We start from the raw sequence: 25,312 nt of genomic DNA on the forward strand, positions 1-25,312 counted from the left end.
TTTTGATTAATATCCAGTTAAAGGACCAAGAAAAGTTGGTTACAGAGTGCCAATAATAACATTATTTTTGTATTTTTAGGTACATATGTAGGTACATACCTACATATTTATTGGATATAGAAGTTCAAGGAGAAGAAATTAATATTGATGATGTTATTATGTTGCGGGCAAAGATGAAGGACGGGTAAACATAGCACCGGTAAAAGTACGAATTGGTGTTCGTGCTCCAAATTATCTAGTTTGATAAAATTCTGGATTTTAGTTTGTTTATAAGCCTATGGTCTTCGGCTACGCGTCAAGCGTAGCGCTGCTTGCAATACTACCGCGTACGGCGTAGCGCTACAACCCTTACTACGGCGGTGGCGTAGCGCTACATACCACCCATACTGCCACCACGCAGTGCTACGTAAACTGCGTAGCACTTCGTTTGATACTACTATAGACTGTATAGATAGACGACGTACGTGGCGACGAACGATACTACTAGATCGGCTTAGAACTATGTACAAAGTATCGCTACCTTAATATGCCATTATGGCAGAGATAGCGCTCATGATACTCAATAGTTTACGTATGTGACGATTTATGACAATAATGTTATATTCATTAACTTATAGTATATCACTGGCTATGTTGCTACTTTTACTACTACTACTATTGAACCTACTTTGTCGTAGCATAAGTAATATGGCGTCTAGTATAGTGGCAGTCTAATAGTTTGACGAAAACTAAAAAAGTTTACGTTTTCTAAAATACAAAGTGAAAACTTTTATGAAACTTTTGACAAATAATGTGGGGGTCTAGTACAGGTTTGATAGTTTGGCGAAAACTATAAAAATTTCCGTTTTCTCGCATACTAAGTGGCGCCTCTTGCGGAAACTATCATGAAAATTTTGACATAATGTATGCAGATGACAGGAGATAACGTAATTTTTTTTAGTTTTCAAAAATAGCAATTAAGAATAAGAGCATAATATTTATTCAGATAACTATAGGTAGTATTTTAACAATAGGTCAACTCTTAATGCTAAAGGTAGATGAAATACTGCTCTGAACTAGGAAATAACAGAGTTTATCCTGTGTTTAATCCCGTACTAGAGGTACCCAATGAAAACCAAGGATCTTTAAGTTTACGTCAATTGCAAAAAGTGTACTAGAGGCCATAACTATAAGCACTTAAAAAGTGTAAAATCATGATGTGCCAATTAAAAAACATATGGTAATTTTATTATTGAATTGACGTTACAATATAGATAGTATAGGTAGACACTGTACTGTAATGTAGCACTACGCTAAGGATTCATTACTTAGACTCTTACTACAGAGTTTTTATTGGTCATAAAAATGTATAAAAGCCACCATAATAAACGTGTTCACTTTATAGGTACTTGGTTTTGTGAATACGAATATAAAAGGTTTTTTAAAGGCTAAGATCTTATCAGTATTTCATAGAGATGAACTACTTCCACGCTATGAAACAAATTACTGTATGTAAAAAATATGCAACGGTCCTTAATTATTTCGTAAAATTCAGTGATACTGAATCATACAGAATTTCCACGAAAAAAATTAGATGATGGAATGACAGCCTCTTTACTGCGTTTACGAACATTGTGTCTACATTCTGATGGTAATTAAGGCCCTAAGTATCGTACTTCCTACTAATATTATAAAAGTGAAAGTTTGTGTGAATGTGTGTGTGTGTGTGTGTGTGTGTGTGTGTGTGTGTGTGTGTGTTTGTTACTTCTTCACGTCAAAACGGCTGAACCGATTTTAATGGAATTTTGTATGGAGTTAGCTGACACCCTGGATTAATACATAAGCTATTTTTTATCCCAGAATTCCCACGGGAAATCTTTTTAAGGCGAAGCAAAGCTCGTGGGAACAGCTAGTTTATAGATAAAGTACAATTTTACTAACCACCCCTCCTCCCCTCAGGACGGCTTCGTGCTCGTGGGTTCCGTGGCCGGGCAGCGCTACTGGTCGTCGATGCTGTCGCTGGACGCGCGCATCACGTGCGGCTGCTGGACGCCGGACGACGCGCAGGTGTACCTCGGCACGGCATCCGCGCAGCTCGTGGTCATGGACGTGCATGGGGCTATGGTGTCGCAGGTATGAGGCCAGACGAAAGCCATTAATTTCCACTTGAGTAATCTCAGGTTTCTCAGTAACTCAGCAAAATGAGCCGCTCATACTCAGAACGTTCAGTCATTGTCAGGTAATAATAGTTCACCGCATAACATAATATATGTAGGAATTTTCCAAGGAACGCAACAACACTCTATTTTTGGCATTCCCCATCCAACCATTGCAGACTATACCTATAAACAGTTGGATTATAACATGTCGAACGAATGTATCGAAAATATTTTGTCTGAACAAAAAATTTTTGGTCCGAGATTTGCCGTAATCCGTTTAAGTATACGAAACTTATCATAAATACTTATATTAAAATCTCCAATATTTCAGATATTCAATAATATTATTATGCTCAATACAATAGGCACATGTAACAGCCCCATTGTGAATCAAGGTTGTAGATTATCTGCAAACTTTGGCAATAAAACTTACAGGACCCAATATATTCACGTACAGTTTACCGAAGCCAATTGTAGTTACTGCATTGCTGTGAAACAATGCTATTAGTATTGAACACGACAACTTTATTATAAAAACAAGTTTATCAATAAACTTGCTTTTTTAAATTAAGTAAGTAGGTTAAAGCCTAAGTACTAACCTAAGCTTCGAGGATAAGGAATTTATAATTCTCTACCACACGAAGGGCTGGCGACCTTGTAAACTACTAGTTAAGTACTTGCTTACTTGTTTCTACCAACTTTATGCAAATCTAGTATAGGCACAAATCATGTAATTAGAGTCTTAAATGGTTCCGCGCCTCTTTTACAAATTGGGACCACCAGCAATAAACGATAAAAAAATATCTGCACTCCTTACCTAACACACGTCTATTTAGGTACCGCAAATGGCTGTAGACGTTGCGGCTACGGCACATGTCTATTATCGACGTCGATAAACTCGTTTCGCGCGTTCCTCTCATCACAGTGCCGTATTTATGGCGAATCGCGATATAGTGACGTTTATCTACGCCGATAACGAACCCGTGAAGCGGCAGATGGTGGTTCAATAGTTAATATTTTCTTTTATTCCCCAGGTCCAGTTAGTAGCAGAAGGCGGCATAATCTCCATGGCGTGGTCGTGCGAAAAGTTCAAGATGGAGGAAGGGGAGGAGGGCGCGGAGAGCGGGGGGGGACACGTGTTGGCCGTGGCCCTGGGCAACGGGGAGATCGTGTTGCTACGGGGACACGATGACGTCAGCCCCGTGCGGGTGCGGACAGGGTTGCGGGGGAATACCCTGGCCATGGAGTGGGCCAACTCGAGGGAGCTGCTGGCGGTCGCTGGCACGCTTTTGCCTGGTAAGTGATGGTATTTGATAATGGTGGATGGAAGGTTCTAACCAATATACCTATCTACCCAAGAATATTGCCATGCCATGCATGCTATACGATGCGTTGTTGTGACGCTGTCCTTCAGTACACTTTAACTGATTCAGTCTTTACTTAAATTTGCACATTTGCACAATGTAAACAACGAACTGTGGAAAAAAATTACCCGTAGATTTTGAAAGTAACGACTCTCATCATCAACATCAACATCTAACGATATTCTGTTTTTTTTACCTACCTTATTCATTGATACGATCGAGAGATAAGTACAATTACATACTTATATTACATAATAAAATGTAAGTACATAAATAGACAGCTGCGCAGCAAATCTTGTTTATACGAACGTTGGCTTCATTGCCAAGTATACACCGGTAACCCTGAATTAACTTTGGCCGTAACAAGCGATTAGCGTTAATCCCATTCCCTGCAACTATGGCTGGGAAGTTTCACATACCTACGGAACGTAGCATTAATTCAACTCTGTTGTTTTAACTGAATAGCTGCATAATGAAGAATTTGTGGCTTTTCAGCATTTTTAACCTTCGAATGGGTGGCGTAGCGCGAGATCCTTATAACCACTTTTCTAATTACTACTTTACCTACGCCAAATTATAAATAATTAAGTTTGATTCGTCAAATTATAAAACCAATGTTTTTAAATAATAATTTTGACTTTGTATTTATGCCCGTTGATTTTGAACCTACTTGAATAAAGTAAACTAGCTAGGTTTTTCCAGAAAGGTAAGGTTTTACCTTCATTTATTGATCAATACAATACCTACTTAATAGTAAGTAGGGACGTGAGGTTTTAGTTTCACAGCGCGACCTTTGAGTGAGATTATTCGTCTCGGATTTCCATCACAAACGCACAATAAGTCCCTACGTACTGTATGTACTTACTACTATTTGCCTATGTACGTAATCCCTACTGCGAGTACCTACTTGCTTTGTTTACGACTTACGCCATAAAATTCGGGTGCCATTTTAGTTGATTACGAAACTACCTTCTACGATTAACAGTTTTACCTAAGTAGATAAACAAGGTATATGTATAAATTGAATCTTACTAGGAACTGAACTGTCTAGCAATCTAAACATAAAATGTCGCAGCCAAATGATAAAAGGCAGATTGCAAAACGTATCATATCAATGAATCTAGCGAATATTCCGACATCAGCATTTGCCAAAGCGCCTAAAGCTTATGTAGAGGGATTGAATACGGAAATAAAACATTTAGTGCTTGCAATATTTATAGTAGATCAAATGCAAAAATGATGAGTGCTAGGATTATTGTCCCGTGTATCAAGAGGTTTACGGTTTTAGTTTTACGCTTTTCCCGTAGACTCAGTAACATGCAGACGTCGGTTTATGACCCTCTCGAATACAGACCGGAAAGATATAAAACTACGCTAAAAGTTTCAGGTTATTAGGGCGGGCGGGGTGACCAATGCTATGTGTTTGAGAAATATCTACGATTGGATACTCGTTTTATTGCGTATTAACTTGTAACTTTTAACTTTATATTCTTGAAATACTTGATTATCAATACTTGTTACAAAGTATAACCAGTAAAATACATTTTGTTTCCTGACAATGTTTGTTTTCCACGACAAACCATTACATTTGATTGCTCTGTTGTTTCAGAAGGGACAGAATCTCCTGACTCGCCCCCGTTCAAGAATGTAGTGAAGTTCTACTCAGACGTCGGCAGTCTCATCTACACAGTGCCCGTGCCCTATAATCAGGTAAGTACTTACCAAATAAACACAACTCTAAATGCTAATTTACAACAACAACAATTGTGTAGGATTTAAAAGCTCACTATAGCAAAATTTACCCTCCCAAACACTTTGAACTCTCCTCACTAATCTTCAGATTGGTTCACAGGTTTGCGTTAAAATTGTCTAGAGTGTCTTTCGTCCCCTCTGTCTCTACCTGTAGAATATGTCAGTAACACGAGCGATAGGTATATCAAACGTTCATCACGTCCACACCGCTGAGGCACAAGGCTCCTTCCAATCAAGGAAGGGTTTTAGGCCTAGGTACCATCAAAGCTTATACCTATAACTATTTTAACGCGTAAACTTTCTTCTCCAGGCAAAAGTCTCAGCTCTAACCTGGGGCCACGCGGCGCGGCGTCTCTTCGTTGCTTGCGGCGGCGCGGTGGCCACGGCGCGCGTGTGGCGAGTGGTGGCTCCACTACAGTTACTGGCCAGGGTGCGAGCCGCGCAGTCGCTGGCCGCGCCGCAAGCCGCCGCCCAGCTGCCGCTGCCGCCGAGGCTGATGCCGCTGGTGGCTAGTCTGTTTGCTCATACGATTAGGGTGAGTTTGGAGTGATGTGACTTCTAGATACCTCATTTTATTCTTTGCAGCAGTGATGAAAATGTTTATAGGTAAAGTCGGTTTTTTAATCTCAGGTAAGTACCTACAAAATTTACAGATTGTATATATATATGAACGGCTCTTCAACAGTCGATTCGATTGTCCCGTCAGTAGAACGATAGGTCACTTAATCGCGGGACAATCGCCTGTTGATTGAAACGTTAAGAATCTGTTAATCAGGTAGTAACTGAAATAAAATAAACAGACTTTAGATTATCAAATTAACAACCCAAAAATTCCTGAACGAGAAGTTTATTCGCTAAACGCGCTAAAAACAATCCATATAAAACCTCAACATTTCACCCCACCATTTACCCCACAGTGCAACGTGCCCGAATGCAACGACCTCCGCCGCTTCGTGTCCCGCCCGCCCGCGTCGCCCGGCCGCCTTCACTGCACCATGTTACGTCATGACGACGAGGAGGCTGGAGCTTACACCCTGTACCTCGAGCATCTGGGCGGACTGGTGCCGCTGCTCAAGGGAAGAAGGACCAGCAAGATCCGACCGGAGTTCGTGATCTTTGATCCGCAGGCTGAAGGTAAGGGGGAATTTGGTTGTAGAAGTTAGTCCTTTCACAACGCGTAGCACGGGTGGAAAACACGACTAAAGTTTCCTCTCGAAGCGCGATGTGGTGACGACTAGGAGGCCGGCACCTACACCCTGTACCTCGAGCATCTAGGGGGGCTAGTGCCGCTGCTGAAGGGAAGAAGGTTCAGCAAGATCCGACCCGAGTTCGTGATATTCGATCCGCAGGCTGAAGGTAATGGGGAGTTTGGTGATATAACCAGCATGTGTTGCACGGGTGCAAGACGTGACAAAAGTTTGCTCTCAAACCGTGATGGGAGCGACGACGACTACGAGTACTACGACGTCTTGTCGTGCGCGTCCTTACCTATATCCCTGGGCAGCTAGCAAATAACGCTATTCTGACTGGCTAAAGACGCGCATCAATGAAACGATAAGAAGTGCGCGTTTTGTGTCCCGTGTGGCCGGTACGTAATGATCTAGAAAATCTGAAGAGTATTGTCACCATAATGTTATATTGGACTGAAGAATAACTTGGGCTTCTTTTTAAATTCAATCACATATTTTTTCCAGGCGAGAACCTAACCAACAGACTGACAGCGCGTGAGAGCAGCAGCAGCAGCAGCACCAGCAGCGCGGGGCGCGCCTCCCCCCGCGCGCCACGCACCCCGCGCCTGCGCCGCCGCCTGCCAGACCATACCGACTCTTCTGACACTGAGAGAGAAGAGGGTGAGTTGTATCTGTAGCCTGGGTAGCGAGTAGGGTGATAATTGCTCGAGTCATGTACCCCGCGCCTGCGCCGCCGCCTCCCAGACCATACCGACTCTTCTGACACTGAGAGAGAAGAGGGTGAGTGGTATTTGTAACTTTGGTAGCGAGAAGGGCGATAAATGCACGTGCCCGTATCCCAAAGCCGGCACTGAGGCCAGCCACACCATACCGAATCGCCTGACACTGAGCGCGAAAAAGGTAAGTTATAAGTATAGCCTATGTAGTCATTAAAGCAATAGTTATAGATATCAGTAAAGCGTAACTGTGTATGCGCAGAGAGGAACGTAAATAATCAGTAAAGTTATGTTGGCATCCTAACATTTGACACAGCATTTGATACTCCATAATATGAAAGGTAAGTTTTAAACGAACTAATTTAAATATCTGAATATGTTCTATTTCAGGATGCTCCGGATCGCCGAGGCTACAGAGAAGGCGGAGAGCGAGAGAGCGACGGAAAATGTGCAGCGCAGAGAGAGACGAGGCGAACGAGGAGTTGGCGTACATCGACTCACTGCCCGAGGTCTGTATTCAATAAAAGAAGAATTTGTACTATTACTGAAATTAACGTGGCTCCGCTGCCTTAACGAAACGTTGTCGTGCTTTCATAAAACGATTCCCTATTTGTTTCAGGATATCCGTCTAGTAGAAGTAACGTCCAACATTTGGGGGACTAAATTCAAAATGCACGGATTAGCCAAGAATGTGCCTGCCAACTTAGGACAAGTGACGTACAAGACTTCCTTGCTACACCTGCAGCCGCGACAAATGACTCTTATGATCACTGAACTGAGGGACGATTATCCAGTAGGTCCAGACCCCACTTTTAACCCTAACATATTTTCGGAAGATGAAGAAGACGTCTTCCAATCGAATGATAATGCTAACAACTCGCCGTCCCATACTAATAATAACATTAGAAGGAAACTAACGCTGAACGAAAGGGTCAATAACACCAACAACATAATCCAGAATGAGACTGCCATTAATAATAACGCGAACCCTTCTTTAGCTCGCGCCGAATCTTATGACGAGTTTCCTTATATTGATACTAATAATGAGAGTGTGAGTAATGTGCCGGAGACTGTGTACAGCGCCCCGGTGCGCCACACGCCCGCGGCGACCGAGCGGCGCGTGAGTGGAACTAACAGTGTGCCGAACCGACACGCCATCTCACCGCTCCGGTGTGAAGGATCAGTACCAACATTACAGTCCCCTAAAAACGCTGTAGCACCAACCGACATCATATTCGAGAGGCCCTCCCCACAAACAGTCACCTGCGGAGGTCGAGGAGACTTCTGTGGAGGCAGAACAGACTATAGCGTCCGCGGGGACAACGTCTCACTAAAGTCCAATATCGATCAGCAACCGTTTAGCCTTAATTTAAGCCTAGAACCGAGTAGACAAGTAACCATTAAGAAGTGTGACAACCACGTCACCGACAATTGCCTTTCGAAGCTTCGAAAGAACATCTGCAGCCGTGGAGAGTCGGGGTCTTATGAAACTAGGATATTGAAGTCTCTGTGCAACAAGAATTACGAGAATGAGGTGCATCCGGATGCGATCTCGCGTCGGGGAGATACGTTAAAGAACCTTCAGAAGAGTGAGGATTTGAAGTTTATTGATGAGGAGTCGCCGGCGGAGGGCGCGGCGGGGGCGGGTCGGGGGGCGCGGGGCGCGGTGGCCATCAGCCCGGTGGTGGGGGGCCCGCCGGCCGCCATGCCGCGCTCGTGCAGCGTGGGCTACCTGGACCTGGTGGAGCACGCCGCCGTCCCGCTGGCCGCGCTGCGCGACCCGCCGCGCCGCCTCGTGCTCGTGCACAACAAGCGACACCGCAGGCATCACAGGAACAGAGAACACTTCAAGACAGATGCAAACAAGCCGAACGATCTCGCCAAGACTCCGAGCCTGAAGAAGTGCGGGAAGTCAAAGAGCTTAGACTCGAGCGAGTTGAACCTGTCGTCTGAGAAGAGCGGCAAGCGGTCGTCGCGGCTGGACTTGCACGCGTCGAAGGTTGAGGAGTTGGTCAGCAGTAGGACTAGCACGGAGGAGACCAGCACAAGTGCGGAGGAGGCGCGGGGGCGCGCGCGCAACTACCCCGTGTGCACGTCGTGCCGGCTCGTGGCTCCCTACGACCGGCGCCCGCCCGCCTCGCCCTACGTGTGCGCCGCCTGCACCGCCCCCGCGCCCCGCGCCGCACCCCCGCCCGCGCCCGCGCCGCCCGCAGACAGCGACTCTGACTACAGCAAGTATTATAGTTAGTATGCTGTAGATGGCTTTTGTCACACGCCGCGAGGTGAAAACGCTAATATCAAGAGACGCACACTCTGATATTCCAAATCAGGTATTCGTCTAATGATTTATATGTCGTTGTTTTGTACGTAGAGAATCACGGTATGCAAAAGGTTAGACATGTCTCCTTGATGGTATTTTTGCCTCGATGGTTACACCCATCATTTAAGTCTCGGTGAGGATCGACAAAGGCCTAGCGCGCATTTAGTTGGCTGTCCTTCACGCACACTTCAGCAAAGTAGTTCAGTAGACAAACACTAATACATTCGCACATCTTCCGCAAACACACAAAACACATTCAGTGCTGTCAACTGCATTGCACTTTTAACGCAAACTAAAAATCTAATTTAGCATGGCCAGCTTGCAAACTATAAAAAACAAGTAGGAAATAATTTTTGAAATGCCTTTCTATTCTTCTAGAAATAATGTAAACAACTACTTGTTACTCCATAAGAGCATCGATGCTCAGATGCGCAAACCTCTTCCCATCGAATAAATTGACGCTGCAACCATCATCTGATCAAGATGTCGTGGCCAATGCTTAAGACCACCTATCCAAAGACTGCACAACAGATTCTTACCAGCAGTAGTAGACATCCTTCTTTCTCATAGTCATAGCAAATCTATCCATCATAATTACAGTTTACATCTGAGAAGGGGCCGTACACGTGGCTCTTTGTACAGTTCACATCTCTAACCAGGCCTCTCCCCTAGGTTCACTCGAACAACTGGCCCTCCGTCTCCTGGCATCCCGCAGCAAGTCGCGCAGCAAGCAGCTGCAACGGGAGAGTGCGTCGGCGCCGACGTCCCCGCGGCCGGCGCGCAGCCAGCCCGCCTCGCCCGCGCCCGCGCCCCGCCCGGCGCGGCAGCGGTATTCCTCTGCGTCGCCGATACGGTAAGATATAACGCTGGATTGTTGCGTCACTAATATAATGAAGTCACGCAACAAGCAGCAGCAGCTGGAGATACCGACGTCGCCGCGGCCGACGTGCAGCCAGTCACCCGGAGCGGTAGCGGTATCCTCTGCGTCGCCGATACGGTAAGAGGTTATAGTAATTAAATTGAGTACATTGTAGATGGCAGCATCTGTTCTACGTCGTCCGCCATTTTGAAAGTATTAATAAGCTGTCTCTATCCATTCAATAGGTGTAAAGACCAATGTAGCAGCCGCAGCAATAACAACACCACATACGGAGGTGTCGCACAGGCGCACAAATTAATGATCTATAAAATTATCTTATTTTCCACAGACAACTGTTGAACTCGCCACTGCTGAATCGGAGAAGAAATAAGAAAGCGTCGGAGAGCTCAGACGACGAGAACTCCAACGGAGGGTACAGCGAGGTCAACGGCCGCAACTACCGCGACCTGGAGAGCTTCCAGAAAGCACAGCTTAGGAATAAGGTGAGGAACTTAGGGCACGTTCACACAGACGGGTTCGGAGAGGAGAGCTCCGACCCGGGCTGTGTGAACGGATTCTTGAAAGTTTTTTTCTCTACAGGCGTATGTCTTGCATTTTATAACTCATAACATTTTCCATCGCGTGGATGATTTTCTTCGCTTGCAAACAAGTTTCTTGTTAGCTTTTCTGGATGTTTTTCTGCCTCAATTTGATTATTGAACGATGCCAAATCTCACCAGCACTTCACCCTTCTAACCACCAAACGCCCCCACAGATAAAGCGCGCGGGCGGCAACATAAACACGGCCGCCGCTGAACCTCGACCCTCGGACAAGCAGACGAAGCGGCAGCTCGTGATGCACAACAAGGCGCCCATGTGGAACGAGAACAGCCAGGTGTACCAGCTCGACTTCGGCGGCCGGGTCACGCAGGAGTCGGCCAAGAACTTCCAGATAGAGTATCATGGGAAACAGGTAGGGAGGAATGCGTTATAGGCTATTTTAGGACAAAAGAGGAGCAGGCGATCTACGACTTCTGGAAAGTTGAGGGAAGGATAAGTGTTCCAAAAAACAACAGCGCCGTGTACAAAATGTGTCTCCTCAATTGACATAAATAAACTTCTCTTTATATGCAAATAACCTGCGTTCCCTTTCAGCTGCTAACGCTAATGTGACTGGCCAGTCCTTCTAGCGTGGTGACAAACCCAAGTCTATCTGTAATATTACACGCAGGAAGTTTATCTACCCTTCTTTACATGCCTTCCAAATTCAGATGAAAATAGCAACGCACTGAAAGTTAGTACAATAATTGAATCATGTACTCATTTGTTAATTGTCCCTAGGTGATGCAGTTTGGGCGGATCGACGGCAACGCTTACACATTGGACTTCCAGTATCCGTTCTCGGCACTTCAGGCGTTTGCAGTGGCACTGGCCAACGTCACGCAACGTCTGAAGTGAATCTTCTCTAAAATATGTTAACCCTGCAAAGGTATCGCTGTAGCGAACGATATAAAAAATCTCTTAACGATTCGGCATACATTTTACGCGTGATAGCAATATGGATTCGGTCTGAGTAGGCCTTTTTGTCAGTGAACACACTGTGTCGAATAGTAGTCATCGGAATGTATCGTATTTAGGCTCTATAATATATATCTATGTCGCAAAACTCGATTTAACCAATACAAAGTACATCGGTACTAAATAGGTATTACCTATTTGCCTCGCCCTCGCACTCTAGGCTAGATTTTAGTCGAGTGATAGCGAATAAACTACGATAACGTGTAGCGAATAAAATATCACCATTTTTTTACTGCATTATACTGCATCTATCATTATTACCCTACATTCCGAAAGAAAGGGTGTTCAAAGTTAATCATCGATTAATAAACAATTATCCGAGAAGATACGCCTACTTGCACACAATCTGATCGTTCGAATAGTATTCTACGGTGAATATTAAATTTCGATTGTGTACCTAGGTTTTAGCAGTGACCTATGGAAAATATAAAATATTATTATCTATCATCGAAATGATTATAATTTTTCGGAGTCAAATTTAAGTCCACTTTCGAATTTCAGGATACTTATCAAAACTATTATTATTATCTTATGTGGCTAATATATCGTGTCGTGTACCTAGAATAGTTAAAAGCTATAAATAACACGCTTTAAATATATACATAATAATAACCATTTGATATTTAATCAACAGTGAATTCACGCCGAAATATTTTGTACGCGAACTTAGATAGTTTATTAAAATAAATTCCCAACAGTCTCAATGTGTCAGCCATTAGTGAATCACTGCAATAGTGTCATTGGGACCATCATTAAAAACACGTGTCTTAATGTCGCATATAACAATACATTATAGTTCTATAAATTAGAGACGATCTAAATTATTTTATATTGTGCAGTATCACGGCAGCTACACATTTCGGCCTAGTCATCAGATAGATAGAAATATTAGTTGTAAAAATCACACCCCTTATTTAAAGAGGTGCTCGTAATTATATTATATGTGCATTTAAATATTTGTAATTGTTGAATATAAGGATCATGTTATTACAACGTCCGATAGGATGTAAATGAAGTTTTATGTGTGTTTAGTTAACCGTTTGCACTGTTTAGTTATAGCGTAAGATTAAATAGGTGCCATGTTTATTTTATGTACAATTATTAGTTGCAATCTGTTGATGTTCTCATTAGTTACTGTTAGGTACATGTTTAGAAATTAATTGACGTGAAACAGTTTGAATGTATTTTATTGTAACTCACCCGATATTGCAAAACTTAAGGCTACATCACACTAGGGACTAGGGCAACACTGTGCGGTATTTTTGCATGCCACAAGAGCTTTTGTTCAGCCATATTCTATGACGGATTATTTGGGTCAAGATCATAGAAGTTATCAATTGTTTCTAGTCGATCTACCTATCACACCAAGAGGATAAACCATAGAATACTGCTGATCAAGTAACTTTAGCTCTTGTGGCATGGCGCAATACCGCACAGTGTTGCGCCCCGGTGTAATGAAGCCTTTAAAAAATTTTATAGTCATGCATTTGGGTTAAGAAGCAAGTACCTACCGTCTCAAGTAGCTTGTAACTTGACAATATAATTTATATTCCTAGCGCATAACATAAAATAAAATGTATATTTTACAAGTTGATGTCTGTGTAGTTTAAATACATTTGTTGTTGTGTGTTGCAATTTGTATTCAATTGCAAAGCAAGTTATGTTTTGCGTAAACACATTGAAAGTATTATACCTATACATACTTATTTATTATTAAGGCCCGGGTCTCCTATTTACTCCGTAGGTCGCGTCAAGTGTCACCGCCGTACGCCGCGTCACGATGCTCACTACATCTACGCGCCAACGTCGGCGTGTGAGGGAGACCGCATCAGTACATTTCTATAGTGAGCATCATTGAGTATGAATGGTCTGGAGACGAAATAGGCAGACGTTCCCCTCTGGCGGGGTGGTAGGCCAAAAAGGCCCACCGATTTATAAAAACTAGTTGCAGTCTCAATTTTCACTAGACTCAATCTAGTTGGCAAAGCGTTCGTTTCATAGAAAATGATTTGTTTACATACTAAAATGACAGCTTCAATTCATAGAATATCCGGATTCCGGATTTGATCACAGATTTGGTCATGGTTTATTGTTATTAGCTGTTTCCTAGCAACCAATGTGAAAAAAATGCAATAGTGATGTACCGGTATGTAGATATGTATTAATCGCCAAAAAAGGTCATAGTTGGGAAGCGTCCGTAGTCGAATTGGCTTCAGTAATCGTAACTGATCACTGAGGTTAAGCAACAACTGATACGGTAAGCCATTGGTAGGTACAGCATGAGTTACCGATTTCAAATGGTTCTTTTCTGGACGCTTCCGTGCTTCAGACGGGACGTTAAGCCGTGGGTCCCGGTTGCTGCTTCGGCAGCAGTCGTTAAGCCTAGTCAGAGGCCGCCCGAAGGGGCGGCTTGAAAGCATCTGACCGTCGGGTTGCCCACTTACTCGACAACTTCAGTGCATTGTACTCATTCAATAACGGCGATACGGCTCGCGACCTATCACGTGAGTATAAATGTACAGCGAAAAGCAGGTGACTTCGTTTATTAATCATTCCTAATTAAATTTAACTATACCTAATTAATTTTAAATTAGTATTTCAAACCCATGTTCTCGAATTCATCGTTAACACTTATCGATAATTGTTACATCCATTGGCAAGAAAAATGAAGACACTGTGTTCATTATTAAATGTCACTTCACGTAACCCTTATTGCTGGGAATTAAAACTCATAATGATGTGTCCCATGAGACATAATCATGGTAAACGGTAAAATTTCCCCCCGCAAAAATTGGCAGACTTTTTTGTATCAAGAAAGATCGCTATGGCGCTTCCCGAGGGTACACCCGAGTCCGCGTTGTTCTATGGTGAGCATTGTGACGCGGCCTACGGCGTGACGCTGGACGCGCCCTTCGGCGTAAATAGGAGACCCCGGCCTATGAGTACGGATGTGCGTTGACGTTAGTTACCTACAGTATATCTCAGTTATCATTATGTTAAACCATCGTTTCTGAAATGTTTGTCCATGTTAAATAAGTATTCAACAGTTAAATGTATGAAAAAGTAAGTAAATGTGAAAAAGTTACAATCAAGGGTTTCAGAAACTGTGAGTAGGTACATAAGTACTTGTCTAGTGTTAAAGATAATTATATTTTATCGCAATACATAATAAAACGTCGGTCACTTTTATATGCAGTTACAACTTTTACACGTATATTTAGCTATAGCAAACGCAAAATACTGAAATGCCAAATAGTGTATAAGACTGGAATAGTTATCTGGAACAATAATATATTTTAGCATAGCTTCTACTACTCCTTCACGATCAAAATATACCGGATTCATTTGAGCAATGCCGCCTGTTCAATTTCTATAACCTTATCGCATCTATATCTTTATAACGTTCTTATAAAACGCAGTCTATATCTTAGACTGCGTTTTGTATAGGGACTGCTTGTCATTTTTCATATTGCTATTTAAAAAATCCAATATTTATGAATATTCTGACATATGATACATCAGTGCAATGTTTTGTAGCTCCGATTGTATTGAGTTGGTCTAATAATTATAGACGCTGAGGCCTTTGGAAGTAAGTTAAAACGGTATAGCAGATTGAATAAATAGATACATTCCATTTAAATAAAATATATTGCAGGGAAATGTAAATTCGCAATTCATGACTACATATTTTAAAATATGCTATTTGCTTCGGAATCGTCGAAAGGAACTTCCGAATTAAATTTTAACCATTAAATTTACATCAAAATGACAAAGTTCCTTGACAAAATACCTACAATGGTTTTTAAAATATGTGGTAAGTAATAAACCTACATACCAACTTCGTTTTAATTATAGATTTTTATTTCAGTTACATTTCTCTGCATTATCTCAACACAAACATATCGTTATCCATTAGAATTGTTTAATTTAAGAAGTTAGTTTAATGTATGATTGTGTTTGCGATTTCTAAATGACTTCGGCTATTTTAGCTCCACACTTTACTGCGAAATCCCGTTTAACTTCCGAGTGTTACAAAAGAACTTGTTTATAATCTTTTATATTGCAAAGCTCGGAAGTACATTAAAGTACCTAAATTATGATTAAAAATAATTAAATTGTTACCAAAAATGTTATACAAAGATTATGTTATTTGATTTAGCTTTGTTTGGGACTGAACGGTTAGTAAAGAATAGTTTTTCTTGATGATATAGGCTTTTTAAAATTAGTTTCGACTGTAAATATTTTAGTGAAAATGTGTAAATAAAAACTATTCTACAGATTATTGTGTTTATTTTTTATATATAAAATAAATAATCAGGCAATGTGCTTAACAGGTAACACTATACAATGAACATATAAGGACTAGCGCACACCGACCGAAACAAATCTTACCTAAGGCTTTGCTAACTCCGTAACTACATAGTGTAACCAGTTCTAAACTAGCATTTAATATAGCATTATTACATACATTAAATATACATAACGCTCACGACTGTAATCCCCGAAAGGCTAGTCAGAGCAGAGGTGACATGTATTGTTGCGTAGTTCGAACATCATACGGTACTTTTATATCTTAATTAAACTATCTGAATATTTATATTTTAATATATATTTATAATTTATAATTATTATATTTTACAAGCACGCCATAGTTTATTCCGGGGATGAATTTTGCACTCACTCCAATAATATGGACCACTCCAACTAGTAGTAGACAGGGGCTGATTAATTGGTTTTAATACTATTCCATTGGTAATTTATATGCCTATAATAGCTATCATTCAGTCAGTGTGCATTTACATTAAGAATGTTGTTATGGGCTGTGTTTCGAGATCACAGCTGCGGCGCAACATGCTACAATAACGAAGATGTATTGTCTTTCACAAATACAGTAAGTATCCTGGAAAAGGATAACCTAAATTTGTACTTCTGTAGAACGCAGTAACGCGCCGCGCCGCATCGCTCCATTTTGGCCTATCAGTTGTTTTGCCCCCATACTTTTTAAAATATAGCAGGGGCCCTATGACAGCTGTCATATGCATACATTTTATTTATAACTTATTCGTTTTCAAGGGAAACCCTACTTTATTTACGTGGCATAAGGATCTGCCAATCAATCAATCTGTCATAGGGCTGATGCTCTATTTAACGACCGAGTCCGCGTTGTTCTATGTATTTAACAAAGTATAGGAATACGGATTTAAATTTTCAAGTGGCACTTTAAATATACCTTGAGTAACCTTACTACTATAACCTTACAACGAATTAATAATAAGTCCAGCTTAGGTTTATACAATCATGAAGGTACGGTATTCATTCAGTCGGTATAAGATACATTTACGTTTGTAGATAGTAGGTATGTGTTTTGAAATTTAATTTTCTAGGTATATGTTATGCCAGATCTTAGATCTAATCAAGACATACAGGCTAAAGTTAAGCAGCACTATGGATAAAATGCCACCATCTTACAATAACCAGAGAGCTTACATCATCATTTAAAAATGTATTCCTATTGATTTTATTGCTAGAGGCACTTTATGAGGATTTGAATGTGTATATTTCGGGGACATTATACAAATATGCCTTATATTCCGATTTGTATAAATCTAAGGCGCGTTTAGGAAGGTGCAAAACATTGCCCGGCACGATAAGTGGATTAAACTTACTTAGAACAAAAAATAAATGCTTATGAAAATGTTTTACTTATACACTCGTAGGAAATGAAAAAGTTCCACCTACTGAGTAAATCACTTGCAATGTCACTGGAACTTTGTCATTACTCGCGAGTGTATTAACCCTCACACATAATGAGATACTTATTTTTTATTGCATCGCGCTACGCGCCGCGCAATGTCTCGCGTGTCCCTAAACAAGCCCTAACGAATTAAGTGAGCAAATTGAACTCCTACAAAATTAAAGTTCAAAGAAGATTCTCTCACTTACGCCCATAGTTCGAGCGTAATGCCTTTCGCTATTCGCTGTCGCTGCTGCGGCCGGGGACGTAGTCCTCGTCATCCTCGTCGGATATGTCGAGGTCGTCGAGATCTTGGAACAATGACTCATCAACTTTCACTGCATCACCTGCAAGTGTAAAAAATAAAGAAAAAGTGTAAAAAATAAAGAAAATTATGTACCTACATGCAGTTATTTCAGTGCATGTGCAAATGGTTGTTTCAAAATAAATATGCTTAACTCATAAAACTTATTCCCTTAGGTCTGTGTCCACTACAGTTTCCAGACCAGACTTATTCTATTATTCTTATTCTATTTAGCCATTATAAAAGGAGAAGATACTAGACCCTCCCAACATGATAATGAGATGGTAGGTGTGCTGATGCTCTGGTATCATGGTATGATACATTGTAGTAAGTCAGGCATCATAAACAGAAGATTTTAATTTTTTTGATACATTAGTGGTAGAAATTAGGTATCTATCAAATTACATAATAAATGAGCACCCACCATCCTCCAGGAACTTCAAGTCAGACTCGTTAAGCGTCTGGTCTCTAAGGAACAGTTCTTTGCCCGTCAGTTTGCTCTTTTCTTTGGCATCTCTTTCCCTCTTGGCTGCGATGCCCATGTCCAGTTCAAACTGTTTCCTCCACACTAGGAATGTTTCCACTGTCACTCTTGTGCCTTCAAAGCGTTTCTGGAAAATAATGGTTTAAATATGAGTTAACTTATGAAATATTCAGATAATTAATTTAATTTTAAGTATTTGCCACACTAAGGGTGGCTTTTATCAAAGTGATAAATGTATTTAACTTTTTATTTAAACACAATTTGAAATAAAATTTCGTAAAACATCTTTTACCACGACTTAAATATGATTAGTAATCTGTTAAACATAAATGCGGTCAAATGGCTATTTAACTTTACTAAACACATTTATCTACTACGCATGTCATGGCGTCAGTCGCGGCAAACAGCTGACCGACCGGCTGTCAAGAGAACTTTTCCATTTCTAGCATTTTTCCTCAGTGATGTCTAGTTGTTGTCTGTGAGAGATTCAGAGGTCATTGTTCAGAGGTTATGTTGAGGTTATCTAATAAATAATGGATTTGTGGGATATTTTGTTTGATGACGATGATGAAGAATTACTTCTCTATATGAATAGACCTCGCTCATTACGCTATATTGAAGAAAGAACTTACTTATTTGAGACACTACCGGATAAAAAATTTGTTAGGAGATTTCGTTTGACAAAACAAACTGTATCGCTATTCTATTCTATTCTATTCTATTCTCTGTGGGGGTGTAAGTACCTGCACCTGGCTCTCTCGAGTGGAACCTTTGTGCATATCCCCAAGGTCTAAACTGCCTTCCTAAGCTTGGACCATTTCCCACCACCCTGGTCCACTGCGGGTTGGTGGGTTCACATATCTAGATGTGCTAGATCTAGATATGCAGGTTTCTTTACGTTGTTTTCCTTCACCGTAAGAGCGATGATATACATTGTACTTAAGTTAAAAGACCTTATTGGTACATGTCAGCGCCGGGATCCGAACCCGCATCTCTGGCGTGAGAAGCGGGCGCTTACCCGACTGAGCTACCACCGCTCGCTAAACTGTATCGCTTCTACTACAAGAAATTCAACATCATCTTTAATTTATTTCCACCAGGTAAGTAGCTAAGGTATTGAAATAATAAAGTTATCTGACTACATAATTATCTTATACTTTTATTTGTACCTATAATTTTATTATTGTTACTAGAAATAATGCAGTTACTCCAATGAACCAGTTGTTATGCACACTCCGATATTATGCAACTGGCAGTCAGTTAATTACTTGTGGAGATGTGATAGGTGTGGAAGAACCAACAGCTTGCAGAATCATTCATAGAGTTACTCATGCAATAGCATTATTGTATAAAAAATACATTAAATCTCCTGATACCATTCAGGAACAACGTTTTTTTGCTCTCTATAATGTGCAAGTATGGTTCCAATACATTGCACAATAAATCTTGTTCTTCCCTTGTAAAATTAGGGGCACGAACACGAGAAGAAGTTGCTTGACTATTCATTTTACTTTGAAATCACAACAACAAATAAATACAAACACCACCACGCGGTGAAAGCCGAAATAAGTTTTGTTTATGTTTTGAAATAAGTAGTGTTATTTTCTCTATGTTTGAAATTGATAGATTGACTCCGTTTTACGCTGAGTCGTTTCGAATGTTCAATAAAAAATATGAAGTCTCTCATTAAAAGATGTGGAACTGAACGTAAATAACAAATCGCAGGATGCTAAACGCATTTAACTAAATAGTAATCGAAAGACCATGGTGAATTATGAAGCTAAACATGTTTAGGGTAAAATTGTTTAGTGCATTAAACAAAATTAGCTAAATGAATTTATGTAGTATTTAAATAGAAGTTCGTAACAGCCACCCTAAAAGCAGGCCAGGTCAGTTATGCCACTTTATTTTATTTATTTTTTTTTTTTTTTTTATGCGACTTTTTAGAGATATGAATGTTATATTTAAAGTACTTAACAGACACACACCTTACTTTACCTATATTTCATGTTATGTGTTGTCTCAAGATGTAATACTTAAATGACTCACCTGTTCAGCTTCTTCATCTGCTTTTATCTTAGCAAGCAGTCTCTCTTCCTTTTCTCTCTTTAATGTGTCATACTTTTCATTCAACCATTCCTGGCCTGCTGACACTAATGTGAATATCATTACCATGCCTAGATTTTCTTCACCCTGTAAAGAATATCAAATTTTAATGTAGAAGTCTGCATTTGCTGTTCTAATCATCCTATGATACCAAAATATGAATTATGCATTAGTTACCTGTTTTTGTAAATGCTCCAAAAATTCGTCTGTGTCAATAATATCCTCGAAATTTTCTTCGTCGTCTACTTCAATGACCGGCAGTTCTTCAGGGTATTTGGCAGTGTACGTAAATGTCAATGTACAGGCCAAACCTTCTCCATCGTCAAAACCCTCTGATTTGATGGGTATACTGAACTTATGAAATGGTTTCGTCTCTAAAACTGATAATTTTTGTCGTTAATACAAGTGAAATAATATAATTTGAAGTCTTAAGCCGCTATCTTTAAGTATAGTAAAGTTTATAGGATATAACCTAAAAATACGTTTATCATAATAAACTAACCTTCCATATCACCACAATAAATTGAATCCAAAGCTTCAAGTTCACTTGTCTGCTCATAGTTATAATCCATTTTGGTTTAGTATATTTTTACACGGTATAATCAGAAATTCAGAACTAACTAAACATAAAACCAGGCAAACGCAGCTGATGATAGATGAACCACAGATTAACATATTCAATTTAATCCATAGCTGTCATCACAACATAAAATCTACACGACGCTAGTGTTATGGACAGTAGTATAAAATTTAAAAAAATGGAATGTTTAATATGCTGTTCTACCAACTCTGCAGTCTTTGTAATGTACCTATATGAGCGCCACGCCATTATTATTTAAATTTTTTTATTCCCTTTGTTTTTGGGAAATATACCAAATAGGCATTATTGATTGGTATTTTAAACTCTCTTATGGATACATAAAATATAATTCCGTGATTTTACTCAATATTACTAGTAGAGGAAAAAAGAGTATTTTAAAATCTGGTTGTATTTAATCTGTGTGTTTCTGACACTTCATGTTCTATGTGAGTGTGAGTTGGTGTGAGTCGTACTTGTACACAGAGTACTACTTTATGAGTTACTTGAATGCTTCTTGAATGTGACTTTGTTTTGAGTTTTGATTGTGAACGTATTGATGACCAAATAAATTTATTAACTACTAGATATTGTTAACAAATGTACGATATTTGTAAAACAAAGACACTATTTCTAACAAACACATTTTTGTACTAAGGTAAAAGCATGATTATTTTATGTTATGCATTAAATAAGTTCGATTTTTTGTAAAATTAAAGAAAAAAGTTATAGGTAGGTATTTAATAGACTTCACTTAAGTTCTTTTAATCGTACTAATGATAAGAATACCTACTTGAGTATGATAATACTTTGTAGATTTCTATTAATTGCAAGATTGTGGTGATATGATGATTAATTCAATCGTGGCAAACGCTCTTCGTCTAGCAACAAAAAATGTATGGAATTTACCGGTGTGGCCTTCAATAAGTATAAAGTGTTTGTATCTACCAATCATATTGAGTGCTTATAATATATTTATTTGCCTATCTATTTGAATGTGTTTTGAGGTGATGTCATTGTGTTTATAAAACTTACAGGTGCAAAGCCACAAACAATTTGCGTAGCGACTAGGTTTTATTCTACCGACGATACAAACAATAAAAAAATGGTGGATCCCAAGCGGGTAGTCAGCTATGAAGATGTCATGAAAAACTTAAACAAACCTGAGAAAGTAATAATAGATGTCCGTAACCCTGATGAAGTAAACAGCACTGGAAAGATTCCTTCAAGTATTAATATACCATGTGAGTATTGACTAAACAAGAAGTTGGGTTTTTAAATATTATAGGTAGGTATTATAGTACTTATCTCTATACTTCCATACATTATTTACTTTCCAGTGGGAAGTGTACAGGATGTGCTCTCCATGTCAGATGAACAGTTCAGGCAGAATTATCAGCGCAATAAGCCAGCTTGTGATGATGAGTTGATCTTCTATTGTCGCTCTGGAAAAAGGTCTACTGAAGCTTTAGATAAGGCTCTCAAACTTGGCTTTTCAAAGTAAGTGTTATTTAATTAGGTACCTTTAATTATTTTGTTGTCCAGTACATACCTAGGTACCCTAGTGTTTGTTGGCATGACAGATAGGCATATTAACCCAAAAAAACATACACGTGTTTTATTGCTTAATTCGCTCCGAGAAGCAAATGTTCAATTTTACTTAGTAATATTTTTACTATTTCAGCTCCAAAACTTATCTTGGAAGTTGGGATGACTGGTCAAGCAGACAGAAGTAGGACAATATTCTTTGCACATAATAATATGGGTTTTTATAACAATGGTATGTCTTAGGTGTTGGAATTCTACATATATGTTTTTATTTATGATTTCCTATAAATTATAATATACAGTATTAAAACTTAATATGATGGTGTAATTATTTTCTTTAAAGAAAGAAAAAAGAAACTTCTCACGAGTTTATTATTTTGTTTATTGATAGGTAATCTTGAACCAAAACGAATTCTGCATTTAAGCTTAAACATTACTACATTAAATATGCATCTCTGTAGAATAAACGTACCAAATATTTGACTCAGATATTATGACATCGGAAGGAGTTGACTAATTGCTTTTTCGGGCCCAATCTGTCCAGCTACCGAGGTAATTTCTTGCACTGTAAAATATTTTTTAAATAGATGATTATGTGTTAAAAGTTATAAGCTGCTCTAATATATTGATTACATTTATATCTATTATACTTAAGATACGATCGCATGATTGTGTATATACTTACTTTTTAAAACCAAGGCTTATTGCATTTTGTTGGGCCATTCCAGATCTCTTCCCAATCATGCAATAAAATATTATTTCAGCATCTTCTGCTGGTTTTTTTGTACCATATAGTTTCTCAAACTCTTTATCTGGTAATGTGCTAAGGGCACTACTAACATCCCCCACTGTAATAAATAAATGTAGGTATATTATTTTGAAAGCAGTCAAACCAATACATATACCTAATATATGTATGGTCTATTCCTATAATATGTTGTCAGTCCATTACAGAGTTCCCCTAGTTCTATGATTCTATTATATTGTCTATATACCTAATTCGAGTAATTTACATAATGGGTTCATAAAAATATGCATTTATGACCAAAATACTTATACTTTATCCATAAGTTGAATAAATAACATCATATATACCTAATAAATTTTGTGAACAGGTAGGTTCATGTTATACATACATAGATAACAAAATATGACATGATTAGATATATCAACTTGATATAGGTATAGATAACGTCGCACACAGTGATACAATACCTAATGTATATTTGTTTTTATTATTATTACTTACGGGGTATGTTGATGCTATTGGGAATTTTTCCATGTTCTTTAATTTCGTCTGGTTCTCTGACATCTATTATGACTTTGTTTTTCGCAGCAGAAGCTTTCTTCACATAATCAAAATCTACAATCATCTCTTCAGGTGTTGAATTAGAATATTGGCGACGTGCCGCTACAAGTAGCTGTGGTGAAGTGTTGATGGTAGATATTACTGAAATCATTAACGATGACTGTTGTAGGTAAGTTACATAATAAAGTTAGATACCTACTGTGGAATCCTTAATCAATTTGATAAGAATATGAGTGTAGAACTAGGGAGATTTTTACTGATTTTTGAACAGCTTTTTTAGGGTTCCGTAGCCAAAATGGCAAAAACGGAACCCTTATAGTTTCGTCATGTCCGTCTGTCCGTCTGTCCGTCTGTCACAGCCGATTTACTCGGAAACTATAAGTACTACAGTGATGAAATTTGATGGGAATATGTGTTGTATGAACCGCTACAAAAATATGACACTAAATAGTAAAAAAAAGAATTGGGGGTGGGGCCCCCCATACATGTAACTGAGGGATGAAATTTTTTTTTTCGATGTACATACCCGTGTGGGGTATCAATGGAAAGGTTTTTTAAAATGATATAAAGTTTTCTAAAAAACATTTTTCTTAAAGTGAACGGTTTTTGAGATATCAGCTCTCAAAGTCGTAAAAAGTATGTCCCCCCCCCTCTATTTTTATAACTACGGGGTATAAAATTCTAAAAAAAATAGAGGTGATGCATGCTAATTAACTCTTTCAACGATTTTTGGTTTGATCAAAGTATCTCTTATAGTTTTTGAGATAGGTTGATTTAACTACGGAACCCTTTGTGCGCGAGCCCGACTCGCACTTGGCCGGTTTTTTTAGATATAAACTTAAGATAAAAACTTACATGAACTACTGCATGCCGGGTAATTATTGACATATTGCGATACCGCTTTGAATTTTGATAAAAGGGTTATGTTTCGGATGACCTTTGAATACATCGCGTTGTAAATTTCCAGAAAGATTTTGAAATACCTATTCCTCTCTGAAACACGTGAAAATTTATTAAATTACAGACAAGATACAAGATAACAAGATATCAAACAAATAGATAATTACTGGGCAAAATAATTTTTCAAAATAGGTTTTCTTGCGGTAACTTCGTACGAGTTTAAAATGTAAACATGTCAAATACACGTCAAATAAATAAAGTACAGTAAAAAAACATCATCATATTCACAGAGTAGGTATCGTATTCGTAGAGCTGTGTCCTTTTCACTGACCTCAACACTTCGCCAGTGTGAGACAAGCTATGATTCTGAGGTGTATTCTGTCAATGTCAAATATCAATCACAAATCTGTGCTGTATACAGACCACTTTTCAA

General features: G+C 39.3%; 4 protein-coding genes and 1 long non-coding RNA gene across 8 annotated transcripts in view; 3 read left to right on the forward strand and 2 right to left on the reverse strand.

Annotated features, from left to right (window-relative positions):
* LOC105387081 (tubby-related protein 4) overlaps window positions 1-12,252 on the forward strand; it is a 40,429-nt gene extending 28,177 nt beyond the window's left edge. The window contains exons 4-15 of the mRNA XM_038113845.2: window positions 1,939-2,112; window positions 3,173-3,434; window positions 5,112-5,212; window positions 5,565-5,789; window positions 6,172-6,388; window positions 6,949-7,104; window positions 7,551-7,669; window positions 7,780-9,403; window positions 10,153-10,333; window positions 10,689-10,842; window positions 11,115-11,312; window positions 11,681-12,252. Coding sequence (XP_037969773.2) covers window positions 1,939-2,112; window positions 3,173-3,434; window positions 5,112-5,212; window positions 5,565-5,789; window positions 6,172-6,388; window positions 6,949-7,104; window positions 7,551-7,669; window positions 7,780-9,403; window positions 10,153-10,333; window positions 10,689-10,842; window positions 11,115-11,312; window positions 11,681-11,797 — 3,528 coding nt within the window. The 3' untranslated portion in view covers window positions 11,798-12,252. The remainder of the gene's footprint in view (window positions 1-1,938; window positions 2,113-3,172; window positions 3,435-5,111; window positions 5,213-5,564; window positions 5,790-6,171; window positions 6,389-6,948; window positions 7,105-7,550; window positions 7,670-7,779; window positions 9,404-10,152; window positions 10,334-10,688; window positions 10,843-11,114; window positions 11,313-11,680) is intronic.
* A 5,451-nt stretch (window positions 12,253-17,703) lies between these two features.
* Window positions 17,704-21,216, reverse strand: LOC105387058 (RWD domain-containing protein 1). Its single transcript, XM_011557728.3, has 5 exons — window positions 21,048-21,216; window positions 20,723-20,925; window positions 20,489-20,632; window positions 18,380-18,566; window positions 17,704-17,998 (listed from the first exon to the last, which is right to left on the reverse strand). Exons 1-5 carry the CDS (start codon window positions 21,115-21,117, stop codon window positions 17,889-17,891), a joined length of 714 nt encoding a protein of 237 aa, XP_011556030.2. The 5' UTR covers window positions 21,118-21,216; the 3' UTR covers window positions 17,704-17,888.
* LOC125488981 lies at window positions 19,429-20,194 on the forward strand. The gene is made up of 2 exons (XR_007266637.1): window positions 19,429-19,539; window positions 19,633-20,194. It is a non-coding gene; the product is annotated as an uncharacterized LOC125488981 (long non-coding RNA).
* A 417-nt stretch (window positions 21,217-21,633) lies between the features above and the next one.
* LOC105387059 (rhodanese domain-containing protein CG4456) lies at window positions 21,634-22,985 on the forward strand. 4 transcript variants are annotated; one of them, XM_038112750.2, is made up of 5 exons: window positions 21,634-21,780; window positions 21,939-22,058; window positions 22,160-22,366; window positions 22,463-22,577; window positions 22,807-22,985. In XM_038112750.2, exons 2-5 carry the CDS (start codon window positions 21,968-21,970, stop codon window positions 22,856-22,858), a joined length of 465 nt encoding a protein of 154 aa, XP_037968678.2. In that variant the 5' UTR covers window positions 21,634-21,780; window positions 21,939-21,967; the 3' UTR covers window positions 22,859-22,985. The 4 variants fall into 4 exon arrangements, with proteins under 4 accessions (XP_037968678.2, XP_011556035.1, XP_011556032.3 ...); XM_011557730.3 differs by having other exon boundaries at window positions 21,637-21,780; window positions 22,463-22,622; XM_048623127.1 differs by having other exon boundaries at window positions 21,647-21,780; window positions 21,957-22,058; window positions 22,463-22,622.
* Window positions 22,986-23,033: 48 nt separating this feature from the next.
* Window positions 23,034-25,108, reverse strand: LOC105387061 (putative thiosulfate sulfurtransferase, mitochondrial). The gene is made up of 5 exons (XM_048623128.1): window positions 25,047-25,108; window positions 24,835-24,972; window positions 23,920-24,120; window positions 23,356-23,518; window positions 23,034-23,235 (listed from the first exon to the last, which is right to left on the reverse strand). The coding sequence occupies exons 2-5, from the start codon at window positions 24,926-24,928 to the stop codon at window positions 23,184-23,186; spliced, it is 510 nt and encodes a 169-aa protein (XP_048479085.1). The 5' UTR covers window positions 24,929-24,972; window positions 25,047-25,108; the 3' UTR covers window positions 23,034-23,183.
* Window positions 25,109-25,312: the final 204 nt, after the last annotated feature.

This window comes from Plutella xylostella, chromosome 9 (assembly GCF_932276165.1).
Source record: "Plutella xylostella chromosome 9, ilPluXylo3.1, whole genome shotgun sequence".
Taxonomy (NCBI): Eukaryota; Metazoa; Arthropoda; class Insecta; order Lepidoptera; family Plutellidae; genus Plutella; species Plutella xylostella.